Raw genomic sequence first — 22,306 nt, forward strand, 5'->3', positions numbered from 1 at the left:
ATTATTGATTACTTGTAATACATAGTTATCCTCAGATATTTAAGTGGTCTTTTGGAACATTCACTTTTATCTTAGATAACATATTTTCTTAGAAATACCAGTATTTTAGCTTTAATGTTAATGGAATTATAGCCATAGAAATAGTATAAATGAGAGTTTGTTGCTGCTGCTAAGTCGCTTCAGTCGTGTTCAACTCTGCGACCCCATAGACGGCAGCCCACTAGGCTCTTCCGTCCCTGGGATTCTCCAGGCAAGAACACCGGAGTGGGTTGCCATTTCCTTCTCCAATGCATGAAAGTGAAAAGTGAAAGTGAAGTCGCTCAGTCGTGTCCGACTCTTAGTGACCCCATGGACTGTAGCCTACCAGGCTTCTCCATCCATGGGATTTTCCAGGGAGGAGTACTGGAGTGGGGTGCCATTGCCTTCTCCAAAATGAGAGTTTAGTACTTGTGAAAGAAGTAACAACATTTTCTCATTGTTCCTCTTTAAACAAAATTCAAATGCAAAAAATTAGAATGTTAACACTTAAAACCACTTTATGATAAATAGTTTTAACCATTATATAGGTATCATGTGTATTTTCTTTGGACAAACATCTATACAAATTACAGATATCACTTGTTAATTGAAATTTTATGTATCTTCATAGTGACACCCTTTGATGTTGTTAAAATTCGACTCCAAGCCCAAAACAACCCATTCCCCAAAGGTATGTGTTCAGCTTATCCTGAAAATGTTATGTTAGGTTTTTAAATGTCACTGCATTCATTTTTTTAAGAAAATAATATTCTCTTTTTGCCAGTTTTTGAAAACTGATGCCTTTGTCCTCATGCGGAAACATTTTCCTCATTTCTTAGTTATACCTGATGAAGTCTAGGCAGAAAACAAGTACAGTTGACCCTTGAAGAATGAGGAGGTTAAGGTTGCCCACCGTTGGTGTGGCTGAAAATCTGCCTATAATTTACAGTTGGCCCTCAGTGTCCATAATTCCTCTGTTTTTGCAGTTCCTTATCCTTGGGTTCAGCCAACTGCAGATCGTGTAACACTGTGGCATTTACTATTGAAAACAATCTGTATAAGTAGACCCTCACAGTGCAGACTCATGTTGTTCAAGGGTCAACAGGCTGTGTGTATACGTGCATATGTATAACACATATAACACTTTCATGAACCTACTAACAAATGGAGAGGACAGTTTTGTATTTCAGTATATGCCTCACAAGTAAGAACAGAATTTTACTTATAAGAGACCTTGAATCTAGCTTCCTACTTTAGTCCAAGAGCTGTGCCCATCCTACAGTATTCCTCCAATAGGCATCTAATTGTCGCTTGAATAGTAATAGGAAATTCAGTATTTTATCAAGCAGCTTGGTTAATTGCTGGACATTAGAGTTTATGTGGACTTTGAGAAGAGTAGTTATACGTTTTTTTTAGATAGGCAAAATAACAATTCCTTGATCCATATTTTGCGGTTTTTATAAAAATGTCATTTCGAACGTGTTTAAATAGCAGAAAACAGCCTGTAAAAAAGCTCATACGTAAATGCCACTCTGTTGAATGTGTATCAGGGAGACAGAATGAACAACAGGTATTCAGGTGGATGAAAGAATAGGTGGATTGTAGGAAAGGATGAAAAACAGAGTAGTTTCCTATATATTAAAGATAGACCAGTGTATTATGAAACTGATAGAATTATATACGGTCAAATGGAGAAGACAGTTATGGGAGCAAGAATGAAGCCAATAATGGGAAGGAATCATTATTAGAAAAAGTTGTAGTCAATTGGGAAGGAGTGGCCAGTGTCTAGATTAAGAAGTAAAAATACAGAGAAAGGGACAAAGCATAGCTTTATTTGCATGGGTTGAGATTATGAAAAACATTTTTTCATAATCGACTTTTTCAGTTGAGATGTAATTGATACAGAACATAGTGTTAGTTTTAGGAATACAGTATAATGATTTCATGTATGTATATATTGAAAAATGATTACCACAATAAGTTTAGCCAGGATCCATCACCTCATATAGTTAATATAATTTTTTCCTTGTAATGAGCTCTTTCAAGATTCAGATATGCATTGTTTCATAATATATTTTGGTCAGAATTTCCCTTACACACCACAGACTTTTCTTCTGATCAGATAGAGAAGATGCACACCCATACTGTCTTTTCAAAAAGAGGTTTTCCTCTTATCTTTTCTCTCCATTCCCTCAGATAACTGAAGAGAATTTTTTTCTGTGTACATTTTTTGACTATAGTCCTGCAAACAGAATCCAGTAATTTATTCAATTGCTTTTCACCACTGTGAGTTTAGAGCCCAGTGCTGTCATTAAACAAATCAGATTGTTTCATCCTAAAAGGTGAAGACAAAATTGTGTCTTGTTCATCCTGCTCCTTGTATTTTTATTTTGATCATCTGTAAAAATAATACACTTGTGTGAAATAAGTGTTGACCATTGTAATCTTCTTTGTTAGGAAAATGTTTTCTATATAGTAATGGACTTATGGATCATCTGTGTGTCTGTGAAGAGGAAGGCAACAAAGCATGGTATAAGAAGCCAGGACATTTCCAGGGAACATTGGTAAAGAGATTACATTATTTATAATCACAGCATGTTTTTTATTCTTATGTTTATTCTTCTATATGAAAGACTCAACAGTTGCAAGACAGTAAAGAGTCCATCATGTAGTTAGCACACAGTTAAAAGGTAGACATTGAAGCAGAAGAGGAGAAGGACTTTTTTTACTTTTAATTCTTTGTTAACTTTATGTTCATCTGTTTATGCTTTCTTATATATGGGGGAAAAGGAGTAGGCTTTTAAAATTTTGAAATGCTTGTAGATCATAATTTTAAGAAAAATATTCAGAGACAGACCCTGTGTACCCTCTGCCAGTTTCTCCCAGTTGGTTACATGCAACAGGATGAGTACAATATGACCATCAGGATGTTGACATTGATACAGTGAAGATACAGAACAATTCTACCACCCAGGGATCCTTCCTGTTTCCATTCTGTAGTCACACCCACTTCTTAACTCCTACCAACCACTAGCCTGTTCCCCGTTTACATAATTTTGTCATCTTAAGAATGTTCTATAAATGGAATTGTAACAGGACATTTTGGGATTGGTACTTCTGACTTAGTTTAATTGTCTGAAGATTCATTCAAGTTGTTTAATGTATCAATAGTTTGCTCCTTTTTATTACTCACTAGTATTACATGGTATGGATATGCCATAGTTTGTTTCAAGTGGTTTCCAATTTTTGGCTCTGAATAAAACTGCTGGATATGTTCATTCACAGGTTTTGGTGTCAACATATAAGAAAAAACTACTCACTGTTTTTCTCTCTGAACACTCAGAATTCTTCTGAACAGATTAGTGGTATTTTCCCCCCTACCAAGCAGTCCTCTAGTTCAGACCAGTAGTGTTCTGCAGTTTAACTCCATTCTGACACCATCTACCTGGAGTTAGTTGTTAGCTCCCATGGGGATGTTCCCATTTCAGATGCCACCCTCAAGGCCAGGTTGTCACCCATGCTTCTGACTGACTGGCTGCAAGTCAAAAGACGGAAGTTCCCACGATCCTTTCCTTGGGTTCAGTAATTTGCTAGAATAGCTTGCAGAACTCAGGAAGGAATTTTACTTAAGAGATTACTAGTTTATTATGAAGGGACACAACTCAGGAACAGCTAGATAGGAGAGGTGCACAGGGCAGGACTTAGGGGAGGCATAGAGCTTCTATGTCCTCTCCAGGCCTGTCATTCTCCCAGCACCTCCCTATGCTCACCAGCCTGGAAGCATCCAGATGCCTTTCTTCAGAGATTTGAATGGAGGCATCACTCGTCATTGTTCACTCACTCAGTCATGTCTGACTTTGCAACACCATGTGCTGTAGAACACCAGGCTCCCCTGTCCTTCACCATCTCCCTGAGTTTGCTCAAACTCATGTCCTTTGAGTCGATGCCATCCAACCGTCTGATCCTCTATTGCTACCTTCTCTTGCCCTCAATCTTTTCCAGCATCATGGTCTTTTCCAGTGAGTTGGCTCCTTGCATCAGGTGGCCAAACTATTTAGAGCTTCAACATCAGTCCTTTCAATGAATATTGAGGTGACTTCCTTTAGGATTGACTGGTTTGATCTCCTTGCTGTCCAAAGGACTCTCAAGAGTCTTCTCCAACACCATAGCTCAAAAGCATCAATTCTTCGGCACTTAGACTTCTTTATGGTCGAACTGCGACATCTGTAGATGACTATGGAAAAACCATAGCTTTGACTATACTGACCTTTGTCAGCAAAGTGATGTTTCTGCTTTTTAATACGCTGTCTAGGTTGGTCATAGCTTTTCTTCCAAGGAGCAAGCGTCTTTTAATTTCATGGCTGCAGTCACCATCTGCAGTGATTTTGGAGCCCAAAAAATAAAGTCTGTCACTTTTTCCACGGTTTCCCATCTATTTGCCATGAAGTGATCTTAGTTTTCTGAATGTTGAGTTTTAAGCCAACTTTTCACTCTCTTCTTTCACTTTCATCAAGAGGCTCTTTAGTTCTTTGTTTTCTGCCATAAGGGTGGTGTCATCTGTATAGCTGAGGTTATTGATATTTCTCCTGGCAATTTTGATTCCAGCTTGTGCTTCATCCAGGCTGACACTTCTCATGATGTACTCTGCATATAAGTTAAATATGCAGGGTGAAAATACATAGTGTGGACGTACTTCTTTCCCGATTTGGAACCAGTCTGTTGTTCCGTGTCCAGTTCTAACTGTTGCTTCTTGACCTCCAGATTTCTCAGGAAGCAGGTCAGGTGGTCTGGTGTTCCCATCTCTTTAAGAATTTTCCACAGTTTGTTGTGATCCACACAGTCAAAGGCTTTGGCATAGTAATAAAGCAGAAGTAGATGTTTTTTTCAGAAATTCCCTTGCTTTTTCTATGATCCAAAGGATGTTGGCAGTTTAATTTCTGCTTCCTCTGCCTTTTTTAATCCAACTTGTACATCTGGAAGTTCTTGGTTCACATACTTTTGAAGCCTAGCTTGAAGAATTTTGAGCATTACCTTGCTAACATTTAAAATGAGCTCAGTTGTGTGGTAGTTGGAACATTCTTTGGCATTGTTCTTTAATGGGATTGGAATGAAAACTGACCTTTTGCAGTCCTATGGCTACTGCTGAGTTTTCTGAATTTGCTGGCATATTGAATGCAGCACTTGAACAGAATCATCTTTTAGGATTTGAAGTAGGTCAGCTGGAAATCCTTCACCTCCTTTGTTTATAGTAATGCCTCCTAAAGCCCACTTGACTTCACACTCCAGTGTGTCTGGCTCTAGGTGAGTGACCACACCATTATGGTTATCCAGGTCATTAAGATGTTTTTTGTATAGTTCTTCTGTGAATTCTTGCCACCTCTTCTTCATATCTTCTGCTTCTGTTAAGTTCATACTGTTTTTATACCTTTGTTCTATGTCAATTAGGAAATTATAGGAATTTTGGAGCTGTGTGCCAGGAACCATGGATTAAGACCAAAATGTATATATTTTCTTAATCATAATATCATTGTAAGTTTTCATTTCTCTGGAGTAAATATCCATGAGTTTCTGGGTCATATGGTAGTTGCCTGCTTATGGTTTAAGAAACTGCCAGCCTGTTTAGTAGACTGATAGTATCATTTTACATTCCTGTGGCCGTGTATGACTGTCCTAACTTCTCCACATCCTCACTAGTATTTGGTGGTGTTACTATTTTCATTTTAGCAGTTCTGATAAGTGTGTAATAATACCTTATTGTGGTTTTAATTTACATTTTCTGTAGTGGCTACTGATGTTGAAAATCTGTTCATATGTTTATTAGCCATCGGTTTATCCTTTGCAGTGAAATGACTTTTCATGTCATTTGCCCATCTTCTAATTGAACTGTTTATATTTTTACTGTTAAGTTTTGAGTACTCCTTGTATTATCTAGATACTGGTCCTTTGTTGAATATGTAGTTACTAAATTACTAAATTTTTTTTCCCACTCTTTACCTTCCCCCTTTATCCTCTTAAGCAAGGTCTTTCATGGTGTAAAAATTTTTAATTTTGATGAAGCCCAGTTAGTTTTTACTTTATAGATCATGCTTCTGGTGTCAAATCTAAGAATTCTTTATTTACTCTTAGATCTGAAGATCTTCTCCTATTTTTAAAGTCCTTGATCCATTTTGAGTCATTCTTATATAATATATAGATTTGAGGTTGAAGTTTGTTCTTTTTTGTTTATTTTACCCAATGGTTGTCCACTTGCATTTGTTGAAAAGGTATCATTCCTCCATTAAGATGCTTTTGCACTTTGTCAGAAATCACTTGGGCATATTGTGTGGATCTATTTCTAGGTTGTTTATCCTGTAACATTTATCTATTACCTGCATCAGTACCACACAGTCTTAATTAGTGTAGCTGTAGAGTAAGTCCTGAAATCAGGTAAACTGATTCCTTCTACTTTATTCTTATTTTTCTTTTTGAAAGTTGTTTTAGCTATTTCTAAAGTTCCTTTGTCTTTCCATATAAAATGTTTTTGAAATTTAACATTTATTTTTGTGGGTGCTGGGTCTTTGTTGCTGCACGAGGGCTTTCTCTGGTTGCAGCGAGCTTGTACGGGGGCTACTGTAGTTGTGGTGCTCAGGCTTCTCATTGCCGTGACTTCTTTTGTTGTGGAGCTCTGGTTTACTGCCTATGCTTTCTTCTGTAAGTTTTTTGGTTTCACGTCTTAGATATAAGCCTTTAATCTATTTTGAATTTATTTTTGTACCTGATGTGAGAGAGTAGTCCAGTTTGATCCTTCTACGTGTAGCTGTGCAGTTTTCCCAACACTGTTTATTAAAGGGGCAGTCTTTCCCACACTGTGTATTCTTGCCCCTTTTATCATAGATTAATTGCTTATATAATTGTGGGTTCATTGAGCTGTCTATTCTGTTGATCTGTGTCTGTTTCCTGCCAGTACCATATTGTTTTGATTCAGTTGCTCGGTTCAGTCTCTCAGTAGTGTCCAACTCTTTGCCACCCCTTTCCCTTGTTGATAGTTGTTAGTGTTTAGAAATGCAGTAGATTTCTGTATATTAATTTAGCATCTTGCAACTTTATTGACCTCATGAGGAGCTCTAGTAGTTTTCTGCTGGCATGTTCAGGATTTACTGCGTTTAATATCATGTCATCTGTAAATGGTGACAATTTTACTTCCTCCTTTCCAGTTTGGAATCCTTGTATTTTTTTCTTCTCTTCTGTGGCTAGGACTTTGAAAACTATGTTGAATAAACCATGTTGAGTGATGAGAGTAAGTGTATCCTTGTCTTGTTCCTGATCTTAGAGGAGATGCTTTCAGCTTTTCACTGTTGACTATGATGTTAGCTGTGGGCTTGTTGTGTATGGCTTTTAGTGTGTTGAGGTATATTCCCTCTGTAACCGTATACCCACTTTGTTGAGGGTTTTTATCATGAAACAATGTTGAATTGTGTCAAAAGCTTTTTCTGCACCTATTGAGATGATCATGTGGATTTATTTTTAGCTGAATTATTTTATTTTTATATATTTATTTATAAACTTTATTTTCTTCTTGGCGGTGCTGGGGCTTCGTTGCTATGCAGGCTTTTTTTCCGTCTAGTTGCTGGGAGTGGTGGCTACTCTGTAGTTGGTGGTGCACGGGCTTCTCTTTACGGGGCTTCTCTTGTGGAACACAGGCTTTAGGTGGCACAGGCTTCAGTAGTTGGAGCTCACGGGCTCAGTAGTGGTGGCTCTTGGGCTCTAGAGCACAGGCTTAGTTCCTCCTTGGCATGTGGGGTCTTCCTGATCAGGGATCAAGCTCGTGTTTCCTGCATTGGCAGGCAGATTCTTTACCACTGAGCCACCAGGGAAGTCCTCCTCATATGGTTTTATTCTTCAGTCTGTTAATATGGTGTGTCATTGATTGATTTATTGATACTGAACTGTTCTTTCATAAATCTCACTTGATCCTGGTTTGTGACCCCTTTTGATCAGTGTTTATCTTATTAAATTTGGTTTGCTAAGATTTTGTTGAGGATTTTTGCATATGTGTCATCAGTGATACTGGCCTGCCATTTTCTTTTTGTGTGTGACATCTTTGCCTGCTTTTGGTATCAGGGTGATGCTGGCCTCATAGAATGAGTTTGGAAGTTTTTCTTCCTGTACAGTTTTTTGGAATAGTTTCAGAAGGATAAGCATTAACTCTTCTGTGAATATTTGTTAGAATTCACCTGTGAAGCCATCTGGTCATGGACTTTTGTCTGTTGGAAGTTGTTAAATTACTGATTTAATTTCATTTTTGGTAATTCATTTATTCATATTTTCTGTTTCTTTCTGGTTTAGGAATTTTTCCATTTTTTTCCTGGTCATCCATTTTACTGGCATGTAGTTATTAATCTGTTAGGATCCTTTGTATTTCCGTGGTGTCAGTTGTAAAATTCCATTTTGATATATAGGTTTTTGTGTATATATTCCTTTGCTGAGCTGTTCTAATGTTTCATTTGTTTCAGACATCTTTGTAAGTGATGGTCAGTGGTTTATATATTGATTGCTCTAGAACCTTTGTCAGATAATCCTGTCAGTCTCACTGCCGGTGTCTGTTTATTGTCTCCTTTCATTCAGGTTGGCATCTTTCTTCCTGTTTATTTATTTATTGGCTGCACCATGTGGTTTGCAGCGTCTTAGTTCCCCAACCGGGGATCGAACCTGGCACCCTGGCAGTGAGAGCGCCAGTTTCTAACCACTGGACCACCAGGGAATTTCCTCTTCCTGCTTCTTAAAATGACAAGTGATTTTTTTAAATATTGGAACCAGGAAATTTTGGGTATTATGAGTCTCTGAATCTCATTTAAATATCCCAGTTGGCCCTTTTGACACTGTCAGCTCAGGAAGAGGGCGCCACCTTATTAATGGGCTGGCAGAGCTGGAAGTCCGTGTTCCTCACTCAGCCTCCAGACACACGGAGTGGGGGTCGGGGCTTTCACTTTGGGACGCTGTGGTCTGAGTGTTTGTGTTCCCTCCAGAATTCACTGTAGAAATCCTAATGCCTGATGCAATCGTTTTAGGACCTGGAGCCTTTGGGAGTTGATTAGGTCATGAGGGCAGAGACCTCATGAATGAGATTATTGCCCTTAGAAGAGAGACCGCAGAGCTTCCTTGCCCTTCTGCCTTGTGACGACACAATGAGAAGTGTGAAATCCAGAACAGGGCCCTCATTTGACCTGGATCTTGGACTTCCGGCCTTGAGAACTGAGAAATAAATTAGTGTTGTTCATAAGCTACCCACTCTGTCGTGTTTCGTTATAGCAGCCTTAACAGACTAAGGCAGTGGGAGTGGAATTTCTGACTCCCCTGGTAATTTCCGTTGCCTCTGGCGAGGCGGCCTTATCACTGTCTCCACTACTAGTCCTCTGATACTACTAAGTGCCCTTGACATACTCACCATTGTTACTGAAAATCCCCAGGCTGGTAATTTTAAAATCTCTGCCATATCTGAGTCTGATTTTGATGTTTGGTTTGTTTCTTCAGACTACATTTTTTGCCTTTTGGTATGCTTTGTAATTCTTTTTGTTGAAAGCTGGGCATGATGTATTGGGTTAAAAGACAGACCTTGAATGTGAAGTGTTATCCAGCGAGACGCTGGGCTTTGTTTACTTCTGGATAGCTGTGTTGTAGAGACTGAAATTTCCTCCACTCTCCCAGTTGTTGTCTTACCTGTTGTCTTTTCCTGGAGATTCCTCAGATAGTAAGATAGTTGCCCTTGAGTGTTTCTCCTTTAAAAAAAAGGAGAATAGAGATTTGGGGCATATTTGAAAAGTGGTTTCTTTTCCCCTTACCCTGCCGGAAACAGGAGGGGGTTTCTCTTTGATTTTACCAGTGAGGATCTGGTAGGGCTCAGGGGCTAAAAGTCATAAAAGCGTGAAGGCCCTCTCAGAGTAGCGCCTCAGAGGTTTTGATTCTCCGGTTAGTCTACACTGAGCTTCCAGCCGTTGGTCAGTTATAGCTCATAGCATTCCTGTTGCTGCTGGTTCTAACTGCGGGCTTCTGCTCTACTGTGCTGTGAGTCTCTGTATTTGATGGTCTCTCCAGGCTCAGACGGTAAAGCATCTGCCTACAACGCGGGAGACCCAGGTTCGATCCCTGGGTTGGGAATATCCTCAGGAGAAGGAAATGGCAACCCACTCCAGTACTCTTGCCTGGAAAATCCCATGGATGGAGGAGCCTGGTAGGCTACAGTCCATGGGGTCGCAAAGAATCAGACACGACTGAGCGACTTCACTCTCACTTACCAGTGTTCAAGGTAGCAGTTTGACTAGTGACCTCAATTCTCTGATTATCCTAAGAGGAATTGATTTTTCAGTTTGTTCAGGATTTTTCTTGTTGTGAGGATGGAAGTGATGCTTTCAAGCTCTTTACATGCAGAACCAGAAATCAGAATTATTCTTTGGATTTATTTTGGTCATTGCATTGTACTTTCTTAGGTGGAAACATGAATTATTGATTTTAAGCCTTTCTTTCCTCAACTCCACATTTAAATTTCCTTCAAAGTACTAAATTAGATATGTTCCAAAGATTTTGATGTTGTATTTTCATTATCAGTTGAAATATTTTGTGATTTTCTTTGTAATTTCTTTTGCCATGGATTATTAATTTTCCAATAATTCGATATTTTCCTAGATACGTTATTGTTCCTGATTTCTAATTTAATTCTGATCTGATCAAAGGAATATACTCTTAAGTTTTCAGATTTTTTTTAATGTATTGAGTCTTGTGTAATGGCCCTATGTATGGTCTGTCTTGGTGACTATTTTGTGCTCTTTAAAGTGTATATTGTATTCTGCAGTTGTTGGGTATAGCGTTCTATAAGCCATTAGGTCAGGGTGGCTAATGTTTTATTTAGATCTGCTGAAGTCTTACAGATTTTTAAAAATTATTCTATTATTCTCTGATAGAGCATATAATAATCTTTAGATAGGATTGAGGATATGTCTGTTTTCCTTTTTAATTCTCTCTGGTTTGCCTCATAGGGTTTTGAACCTCAGTTATTAGGAACATACACATTCACTTGATATGTTTTTCTGATACATCTGTATTATCTTGCAGTCTTTTATCTGAATGTAGTATAGCCACCTTTCAGCTTGCAGCTTTTAGCTTTCTCATAGTAGTGTTTATGTAGCCTGTCTTTTTCCATCCTTTTACTCCAAGATGGTGATATAGTTCTGTCTTGTTCTGTTACCCTCTGTGACCCCATGAACTGCCAGGCTCTTCTGTCCATGGGATTCTCCAGGCAAGAATATTGGAGCCGGTTGCCATTTCCTACTCAGGGGATCTTCCGGACCCAGGGGTCGAACCTGCATTGGCAGGTGGATTCTTAACCGCTAGCGCCACCTGGGAAACCCTAGAGACTCCACAGATAGGATGCAGATGGCTGTTGATGTAGTGAGTTTTAATCGGAAAGTTTAATCCTTTAATATAATTTTTCATATGGTTGGAGTATTAATCTGTTTTTGTATATTTTTCTAATTGTTCCCTTTTTCCCTCCTTTCCTGTTATTGGTTTGAATTTTAATAACATTATATTGATTCCTCAATTCCTGTTTCTAGGCAAACGGTTCTTCAAAAGTGTTTCATGTGGGGCATATCTCATGTGCGTGGCATTGTCTGTCCTTTGTTCCTGGTCATCTTTTCAAGGCTGTTTGGAGAGTGAATGACCTTGGAAGATACAGGCATCCTTATTCCCCGTTGTAAATGGTTTGGTCCCCTGAGGTCGGCTTCCTCCCCTGTAGTGCATCCACCGTGTGTTCAGGTGTCATCCAGCCTTCTTCACACGCCTGTGGAAACTGGGGCTCAGGATACAGGGATCAGAATGCCAGTACTCTGGCTGCTGCTGTTGCTGTGATGATGAGCTTTATGTCTCACCCCAGAGAGTTTCGTCTTTACCTGGGCTCTCTTGATGCCATGCAGGCCGACTTGCTAACTTGCAAGTAGAGTGGATCTCGGGCCCCCATGTCCTGGCACCCTTACCCCCTCCTCTTTGTTTGTGCTGCTGCCTCACGGATGGCACATCCTAGTACTTTACAGATGCCACAGTTCACAGTTTAAATAGTTCACAGTTTAAATTCAATTTAAATAGTCTTATGGCAGAAAGTGAAGAACTAAAAAGCCTCTTGATGAAAGTGAAAGAGGAGAGTGAAAAAGTTGGCTTAAAGCTCAACATTCAGAAAACTAAGATCATGGCATCTGGTCCCATCACTTCATGGGAAATAGATGGGGAAACAGTGGAAACAGTGTCAGACTTCATTTTTGGGGGCTCCAAAATCACTGCAGATGCTGACTGCAGCCATGAAATTTAAAGACGCTTACTCCTTGGAAGGAAAGTTATGACCAACCTAGATAGCATATTCAAAAGCAGAGACAGTACTTTGCCAACAAAGGTCTGCCTAGTCAAGGCTATGGTTTTCTCAGTGGTCATGTATGGATGTGAGAGTTGGACTATGAAGAAAGCTGAGCACTGAAGAATTGATGCTTTTGAACTGTGGTGTTGGAGAAGACTCTTGAGAGTCCCTTGGACTGCAAGGAGGTCCAACCAGTCCATCCTAAAGGAGCTCAGTCCTGGGTGTTCATTGGAAGGACTGATGCTGAAGCTGAAACTCCAGTACTTTGGCCACCTCGTGTGAAGAGTTGACTCATTGGAGAAGACCCTGATGCTGGGAGGGATTGGGGGCAGGAGGAGAAGGGGATGACAGGGGATGAGATGGCTGGATGGCATCACTGACTCTATGAACATGAGTTTGAGTAAATTCCGGGAATTGGTGATGGACAGGGAGGCCTGGCGTGCTGCGATTCATGGGGTCACAAAGAGTCAGACATGATTGAGCGACTGAACTGAACTGAACTGATGTCTTTGAAATAGTTAAAAAGAAGTACATATTTTACCTGTAACCACATATTTACCACCTCTTTTGTTCTTCCTGCCTTTCTGAAGATGATAGTTACTTAGTGCCACCATGACCCTTTATCCTAAAGAATTCTTTCAGCATTTCTATAATGAAGATATTTTGGCAGTGGAATCTCTGTTTTTGTTCTATAGAAATGTCTTTATAAAGCATTTTTGACATCTTTTTGGCAGCATACAGAATTCTGGCTTGCTTTGTTTTTTAGCACCTTAAATGTGTCATTACATTGTCTTTTGGCCTTTCATGTGTCTGCTGAGAAGTTGGTCTTCATTTAATCATCCTTCGTTCTAATGAGGTGGATGAAACTGGAGCCTATTATACAGAGTGAAGTAAGCAGGAAAGAAAAATACCAGTACAGTATACTAACGCATATATATGGAATTTAGAAAGATGGTAATGATAACCCTGTATGCGATGCAGCAAAAGAGACACAGATGTATAGAACAGCCTGTTGGACTCTGTGGGAGAGGGCGACGGTGGTATGATTTGGGAGAATGGCATTGAAACATGTATATTATCATATGTAAAATGAATCGCCAGTCCAGGTTTGATGCATGATATAGGATGCTTGGAGCTGGTGCAGTGGGATGACCAAGAGGGATGGTATGGGGAGAGAGGTGGGAGGGGGTTACAGGATGGGGAACATGTGTACAACCCGTGGCAGATTCATGTTGATGAACCAATACAATAGGGTGAAATAATTAGCCTCCAATTAAATAGAAACCTGGAATGTCAGGTCCATGAATCAAGGCAAATTGAAAGTCGTCAAACCGGAGATGGCAAGAGTGAACGTCGACATTCTAGAAATCAGTGAACTAAAATGGACTGGAATGGGTGAATTTAACTCAGATGACCATTATATCTACTACTGTGGGCAGGAATCCCTTAGAAGAAATGGAGTAGCCATCATAGTCAACAGAAGAGTCCGTGTTTGTTTCCAGGGCAAACCATTCAGTATCATAGTAATCCAAGTCTGTGCCCCAACCACTAACGTTGAAGAAGCTGAAGTTGAACTGTTCTATGAAGACCTACAAGACATGCTAGAACCAACACCAAAAAAAAAATGTCCTTTTCATCCCATTTTTCTTCATTTGTTTTCTCTTCCTTCTTCCAATTTAATTTTAGATTTGTCTTTAGTGACTCCTTGCTGTCTCCTTTCTGCTGTTAAGCCCACTTTTTAAATTTTTCATTTCAGGTTCAGAACTTTCACTTGGCAGTTTTAACAGTAATTATTTCCTTGCTGAATTCCAAATTTGTCCATGCACTATGGACCCATCATCTTTGTAACCCTTGCACATGTTGATAATAGGTGTTTTAGAGTTCTTGTCTGCAGATAGCATCATCTTAATCATCTCAGTGCTGGTTTCTGATGACTACTTTTTCGTTTGTTTCTTTTTATGTCTCATGAATTTTGACTGGATAGTGATCATTATGAAGAATGCTCTGTAAAGACTCTGGGTTCTGTTATATTCTTCCCAAGAGTCAGTTCTGTTCTAATAGGCAGTTAACTTTGGCTAGATTCAGACTATACTCAGGCACCACTGTGGTGGGCTGCAGCTGAAATTCCCACCCCGTCTGCCATCCACGGGGTGTCTGGTTTGTTTTTGTTGTCTTCTCCTGGGGCTGCACAATTGAGTTGTGAGCCACATCTTGTGGCTGACTTTGTTGCTAAATTCAAGGGCCTACGTCCTTTGTCTGGAGAAGAAAATGGCAAGCCACCCCAGTGTTCTTGCCTGGAGAATTCCATGGACAGAGGAGCCTGGAGGGCTAACAGTCCGTGGGGTCACAGAGTCAGACATGACTGAGCGACTAAAAGGGCAACAACAACATGTCCTCTGTAGCCTCTCTTCCTGGGATTTCCCTTCTAACTTTCTGATTAGTCTATGAGCCTAAACTCTGGTGTTTGCTATCTCAAGCAAGTAAATGTACTGTTCCTTGCAGCTCCCACGGGCAAAAAGCTGTAAATGTGCAAACCTCATTCATGGGACTTTGACTTTTAACAGTAAGCTTCCCTCTAGCTTCTACTTGCTTTTTGTTCTTCCTCAGAGGTTTCAAATATTGGGTTTAAATAATGTTTTCTCAGATCTCATAATGGGAGAGGAGAGTTATTCTAACTTTCTGCCATCCCTCCACTTCCTTTTTATAATAATCTTCAAAAAACATTGCTTCTCAGCCCTAAGTAGAACAATCCCAAGCTGAGTAATGTAGGTTTATTTTGTAAGCAGGAACTGTGATTTAGAAATGCTTTATTTCTGTCTGGAAGTTGAGAAAAATTCTTTTTTTTTTCCTTTTTAAATAATGGGCATATATAAGTCTGGGAAGCTTTTATTTTAGAAATAAATGCTTAAAAGAATCAAATACCGTTTATCACTATAAACATTTTTGTTTATTTTGACCACTTTTTTTTCTATTACAATTTTAGGATGCTTTTTTGAAAATCATTCGAAATGAGGGCATTAAATCCCTGTGGAGTGGCCTTCCTCCTACGTTGTAAGTTGAAATTTAGTATTTTTCTTATTTAGTGATGGTAGTGGTTTTGTTTTGCCTTATCAGTATGATGGGACATCATGCATTTTGAATATCAGAACATTTCATTTTCAAGAGCATTGTTTTGTGACTCTCACAACTACCCCACATTTAATGATTGGCTAGAAGGACTCACAGGATGTATACTAATGTCTGTGGTTTATTACTGCAAAAGGCAGGAAGTGGAATCAGTAAGGAGAAAAGCCACGAAGCAGAATCAGTGAGGGGAGAGGCATGGAGCACAATCAGTGAGGGGAAAGGCATGAGGCTGAATCAGTGAGGGGAGAGGCATGGAGCACAATCAGTGAAGGGAGAGGCATGGAGCAAATCAGTGAGGGGAGAGGCATGGAGTGGAATCAGTGAGGGGAGAGGCATGGAGCGAAATCAGTGAGGGGAAAGGAATGGAGCAAAATCAGTGAGGGGAGAGGCATGGAACGGAATCAGTGAAGGGAGAGGCATGGAGCGAATCTGTGAGGGGAGAGGCATGGAGCGGAATCAGTGAGGGGAGAGGCATGGAGCGAAATCAGAGAGGGGAAAGGAATGGAGTGAAATCAGTGAGGGGAGAGGCATGGAACAGAATCAGTGAAGGGAGAGGCATGAAGCAAATCAGTGAGGAGAGAGGCATGGAGCGGACTCAGTGAGGAGAGAGGCATGGAGGGGACTCAGTGAGGGGAGAGGCATGGAGTGGTTGAGTGAGGAGAGAGGCATGGAGTGGAATCAGTGAGGGGGAAAAACATGAAGCGGAATCAGTGAGGGGAGAGGCATGCAGCGGAATCAGGGGAAAGGCATGGAGCAGAATCAGTGAGGGGAGAGGCATGGAGCAGAATGGAGAGGCATGGAGCGGAATCAATTAGGGGAGAGGCATGGAGTGGAATCAGTGAAGGCAGAGGCATGGAGCGAAATCAGTGAGGGGAGAGGCATGGAACGGAATCAGTGAGGGGAAACGATGGAGCAGTATCAGTGAGGAGAGAGGCATGGAGTGGTTGAGTGAGGGGAGAGGCATGGAGTGGAATCAGTGAGGGGAGAGGCATGGAGCGGAATCAGTGAGGGGAAAAGACATGAAGCGGAATCAGTGAGAAGCGGCATGGAGCGGAATCAGTCAGGGGAGAGGCATGGAGTGGTTGAGTGAGGGGAGAGGCATGGAGCGGAATCAGTGAGGGGAAATGACATGAATCGGAATCAGTGAAGGGAGAGGCATGGAGCGGAGTCAATGAGGGGAAAGACATGGAGCAGAATCAGTGAAGGGAGAGGCATGAAGCGGAATCACTGAGGAGAAAAGACATGAAGTGGAATCAATGAGGGGAGAGGCATGGAGTGCAATGGAGAGGCATGGAGTGGTTGAGTGAGGGGAGAGGCATGGAGTGGAATCAGTGAGGGGAAATGACATGAATCGGAATCAGTGAGGGGAGAGGCATGGAGCGGAATCAATGAGGGGAAAGACATGGAGCGGAATCAGTGAGGGGAGAGGCATGGAGCGGAATCAGTGAGGAGAAAAGACATGAAGTGGAATCAGTGAGGGGAGAGGCATGGAGCGGAATGGAGAGGCATGTAGCGGAATCAGTGAGGGGAGAGGCATAGAGCGGAATTAATGAGGGGAAAGGCATGGAGCGGAATCAGTGATGGGAGAGGCATGGAATGGAATCAGGGAGGGGAAAGGCATGGAGCGGAATCAGTGAGGAAAAAAGACATGAAGCGGAGTCAGTGAGGGGAGAGGCATGGAGCGGAATGGAGAAGCACGGAGTGGAATCAGTGAGGGGAGAGGCATGGAGCAGAATGGAGAGGCATGGAGTGGAATCAGTGAGGGGAGAAGCATGGAGCGGAATCAGTGAGGGGAGAGGCATGGAGCAGAATGGAGAGGCATGGAGCGGAATCAATTAGGGGAAAGGCATGAGCGGAATCAGTGAGGGGAGAGGCATGGAGCGGAATCAGTGAGGGGGAAAGGCATGAAGTGGAATCAGTGAGGGGAGAGGCATGGAGCGGAATCAGTGAGGGGGAAAGGCATGAAGCAGAATCAGTGAGGGGAGAGGCATGGAGCGGAATCAGTGAGGGGAAAGGCATGAAGCAGAATCAGTGAGGGGAGAGGCATGGAGCGGAATCAGTGAGGGGGAAAGGCATGAAGCAGAATCAGTGAGGGGAGAGGCATGGAGTGGAATCAGTGAGGGGGAAAGGCATGAAGTGGAATCAGTGAAGGGAGAGGCATGAAGTGAAATCAGTCAACGGAGAGGCACGAAGCGGAATCAGTGAGGGTCAGGCATGGCGGGGTCTTAGTGAGGGGGGAGGCGCAACAGGACCTGGCCAGCAGAGTCCTCCCGAGACCCCGCTGGTGACACGAAGGGCGCTCTGCGTCTCCCAACCCCGGGCTGTCACGGCAAGTTCAGGGGTTCTTCCTTCCCAGCAATTGAATCTGAGTGTAGGGTTTGCACTGGGGCTAATGATACAGCATGCTGTGTTCATGACTGGCTGTGGTTACTGAAACTCCAGCCCCCCAAAAAGAAGCAGATGTTTGCCAAAACTCACATCATTTGCACAGATCATTGCAGGCAAGCTCGTTTAGTGCTCCAGACGTACAGAAAAGCCTTGTTACAGGGAGTATTTCGAGGGCTAAATTCGTCTAAGATGACCCAAGGTCAATTAGACAAATAGGCCCTCCTGAAGATACTGGATTCGGGGCAGAAGCATTCTTTATTTTTCCATGTTCAGAAATTAAGAAACTAGTGTTCGTTTCGGTTTTTATTTTACTAAAATAATGAGAGGTATTGTGCTATTTATACTTCTTTTCCAGATAATTAAATTCTGTACTAACTAGCTATTACGTGAATTCATATGACAAGCTAGTAAGGCTGAATGTAAAAATTCCAATTAATACCTTGCCTTTCTCTGCCTCGTTTCTTTCTGATTTATCTTGTTATGGAGCACATTAGTCAGTTTTGAGGCACCTACTCTAAACAGTGCCTAAGGTTATAAGGTTGGCGATAGATCCAGGAGCAGCAGTCAGTCCTGTTCCTAAGTTCTCATCACCACACTTCTCTGTTGAGTATTAGGTGTTCCCACGTGTGGTCTGTGATAGTCCTTTGGTTAGACCAGAAACAGAGACTGGTTTCTTGTTGCGCTAAATCTTTATGACATGATAGTACCTTCGACTTTGTATTTAATTAATAACTCCCTCCTGATATTTTCATTTGAAAGAATGTCATTGGAATTTCCTTTGAGTATATATAATTCTGATGACGTTATTTTCAGTTATAAGTAGGTATGACATGGTCCACAGTTCAAAAGTATTTTATAATTGTGCTTGTACTTTTTTACAAGTAATATTTACAAGATTTTTTACTTTAGTGATTTTCATGTTACCGTAATGTATGTAGTTGGGAATGAAGACCAGACACAGAATAAGTCAAGACGACTTATTTGTCTTTTCTTATTTATGACCTGACTGGGTGCTCTAAACTTACCTTCTCTACTACATTACAAATCTCTGGAGAGCAGAAACCTACTTTACATCTTTTGTTGTCTAAGTTAAACACTGCTAATTCTTAAAGAAAAACTGATCTCACAGCTGATTTGCTGTGGTTTTCAGCTTCTGTAAAATAGAAGGATCTTCATTTTTACTTCCCAGGTGGTGCAGTTGGTAAAGAACCCACCTGCCAGTGTGGGAGACACAAGAGGTGTGGGTTTGACACCTGGGTCAGGAAGAGCCCCTGGAGAAGGAAGTGTCAACCCACTCTGGTGTACTTGCCTGGGAAGTCCCATGGACAGAGGAGTGTGGCGGGCTGCAGTCCATGGGGTCTCAGAGAGTCTGATATGACTGAGCACACATGCTCTGTGCACTGTGTCTTGTGCTTCATAATAATCTAAGACTATGTTTCAGCCTTTTGATAGTGCTGTACTAATCTTTTCGTTTGTTCTAACAGAGTGATGGCAGTTCCTGCCACAGTTATTTATTTTACCTGCTATGATCAATTAACTGCTCTTCTGAGATCTAAATTAGGAGAAAATGAAAGCCGCATACCAATTGTTGCTGGAATCGTGGCCAGACGTAAGTAATAAATTCACAATGTTTTCATTCTGATTTCTACTTAAAGCTTGCTTTAAAATGTTTACATTCATAGAGAATTTCGAGTAGTGTATTGCTAACGGTTTATTTTGCATCATATTTGTCCTCATATGTCAACACGTATGCTCTAGCGGTCATATTGTGTGGTGACTGCCATCAGAATGGGACAGGATCAGCCTATCCTGTTAATTCTTGGACAGAGGTTTTAGATTTGAGATTGTAGACCTTAGATTCTAGATTTTAGGATAATAACACAGAGTCTAATTAAAGCCAGAGTCTTTGATCATTTTCTGTATACACTTTGTGATTCAGAGTTTAATCAGAAGGACATTTTTCTCTGTGTAGTGGAAGTGAGGTTTATAATAGTCCTGGTTGATGTATAGTGGCTGTGGAACTGCTCTTGAAAGAGTAAAGTGTGTGAAATACCTTTATCAGGGGAAAAAAAATCTGAGCCAGGATGTTGCCATCATTAGATACTAGATACAGTTTGCAGACATTTCAGAATAAAATTTAAAATACAAAAATGCATGAAATACTCATTTCTGCACGCATGTTTTCATAATGCATGGCTTTGCTTTTGTTGTATTCGCTTGTTTTGTACAGTTGGCGCAGTGACTGTAATAAGTCCACTGGAATTGATCAGAACCAAGATGCAATCCAAGAAGTTTTCTTACGAGGAACTGCATCGATTTGTCAGCAAGAAAGTATCTGAAGATGGTTGGATTTCCCTCTGGAGGGGCTGGGCTCCTACCATTCTTAGAGATGTACCATTCTCAGGTAGGATTTATCTGCTACATTTTAAGTAGCTTTGTATGTACCACTTTTAAATGAAGGAAATTCTAGATTCTTTAAGGCTAAAGGTAAGTTACTGTCTTAGGTGACCACACACACCTCGTTCAGCATGGCTTTCTCAGATCTTGATGAGTATTTATTTAATGAACGGTTTCTGTTTCAAGCCTGGTTTTCTTTTCTCTTTGTTTTCTTTCTTTTTAAATATCAATTGGTGAGTACTCATATGTAGGTAATGAAGCTACCTTTAAAATTATTGTAAAGAAGTCATAATTAGTAAGATATGCAAAGTACTATGAATCAAAATATCATAATATTTAAGACCACCTGTGAATTATATTGACTCCTACTTTTTTCAGTTATTAAAAATCTCTCCCACTTGAGTGAGTGTCTTGTAGGGACTATTATAAATCAGATTCAAGAAACCACGTATGTCCACCTCCACTGTCACATCCTTAGTGGTAACCTCTTACCTGAATTTTTATCATTTATTTGATTTTAAAAAGTAGTTTTATCACATGTGTATTATTGCTAAACAATGGTATTCAGTTTTGCCTATTTTTGAGGTATAAAATTTATTTTACTTGGAAATATTCCTTAAGTTTTGTTTTATATGTGCAACTGTTTTTTTTTTCACTCTTGTTTATACATGAATAAACAAGTAAACAATGCTGTGAACATTTTTTAAGTCTCTTACTGGGTATGTACAAGAATCTGCAGCTTTTAGTGCCTATTTTTAAAAATCTATTAAAAAAATGTTTTCCAGGTGTTTGTGGATGTTGCAATGTGAGTTGATTTTTTGTCTGTTAGCTTATATTCAGCTTCTTCTAAAACTTATAAATTCTAATTTGTCTGCCTTTTTTCTATGTAGACAATAATGTGTTAATTATAACTATTTCATTTTTAAGTTCGTGATGAATATCCTTTATCCAGTTGAAAAAGCTGCCATTTATTCCTAGGTTTCTAAGAAATTTCTTTGAATGCTTTTCCATCATTTTTCGATTGTTCTACAATTCTGTTAATTTGGCACAGGGCATCTAAAGCATTTCTGTTTATCACCATTGTGTTTATCAGATAACCTAATTTAGTCATAGTGTGTGATAGCTCATGAAATACTTGTTTTTCTTTTTTTGGAGTTTTACATCAGTATTCATGAGATGTGACTCTCCTTTCTTCTCGTGTTCTTGTTGGGTTTTGAGATTAAAGTCCTACTTTTTACTGATGCATAGTTTTGTTTATAAGACTCCTAGAATATTACTGAGAATTTGGTTACTATTTTTACAAATTTCACCCAGTATTTGTCTAAATAGAAAGCAAGGTGTATCAATATTAGAATTCTCCTTTCATTTAATATATAATATTCTTCAAATATTTTCCATAAAGTCCACATTTCATTTCTAAATGTGTTCATTCTATTCTGTTTTTGTAGCAATGTACTGGTATAACTATGAAGTCTTAAAGAAGTGGTTGTGTGCAAAATCTGGCTTATATGAACCAACATTTATGATCAACTTTACCTCAGGGGCATTGTCTGGTTCTGTAAGTTTATTCTTTTGTTATTATATTCCAAAATAGTGATAATTGTCTTACTAAAACAGAACAAAATATTATGTACCATTTCATGTCTATTGAGATAGAACAACTTTAAAGTAGTGCATCCTCAAAGAGCTAAGTATTTACTACCCTATTTTGAAGATAAATTATCAGTACTAGCCATTAAATATTTTAAAATGCATTTTATATCTCTCTCTATTACAAGTACATTATGTCTTTCTGAAACTTTTGACCTTGTTAGATCATTAGTTATGATAATGAGTTTAGATAGTACTTTATTACACAAAGTATTTGGCAATTTGGTCATTAAATACCAGTAGATCTTGTTAGTTAATAGTTTATAAATGTTATCTCTTATGTATCATCTGATTGAGTAGAAGTAATTGCATCCTTTTCTGCTAATTCCTGTTTCTTTGGGAACATTCTAG

The 22,306-nt window shown here is 40.0% G+C and overlaps 1 protein-coding gene across 3 annotated transcripts in view; it reads left to right on the forward strand.

The window, feature by feature from the left end:
- Positions 1 to 22,306, forward strand: part of SLC25A40 (solute carrier family 25 member 40) — an 82,697-nt gene that overhangs the window by 51,162 nt on the left and 9,229 nt on the right. For 2 of the 3 annotated variants that reach the window (XM_061413719.1, XM_061413720.1), the window contains exons 4-9: positions 650 to 709; positions 2,476 to 2,582; positions 15,378 to 15,445; positions 19,393 to 19,517; positions 20,139 to 20,312; positions 21,754 to 21,863. In XM_061413719.1, the coding sequence (XP_061269703.1) occupies positions 650 to 709; positions 2,476 to 2,582; positions 15,378 to 15,445; positions 19,393 to 19,517; positions 20,139 to 20,312; positions 21,754 to 21,863 (644 nt within the window). The remainder of the gene's footprint in view (positions 1 to 649; positions 710 to 2,475; positions 2,583 to 15,377; positions 15,446 to 19,392; positions 19,518 to 20,138; positions 20,313 to 21,753; positions 21,864 to 22,306) is intronic. The other variant, XM_061413721.1, reaches the window with a different exon arrangement.

This window comes from Bos javanicus, chromosome 4 (assembly GCF_032452875.1).
Source record: "Bos javanicus breed banteng chromosome 4, ARS-OSU_banteng_1.0, whole genome shotgun sequence".
Taxonomy (NCBI): Eukaryota; Metazoa; Chordata; class Mammalia; order Artiodactyla; family Bovidae; genus Bos; species Bos javanicus.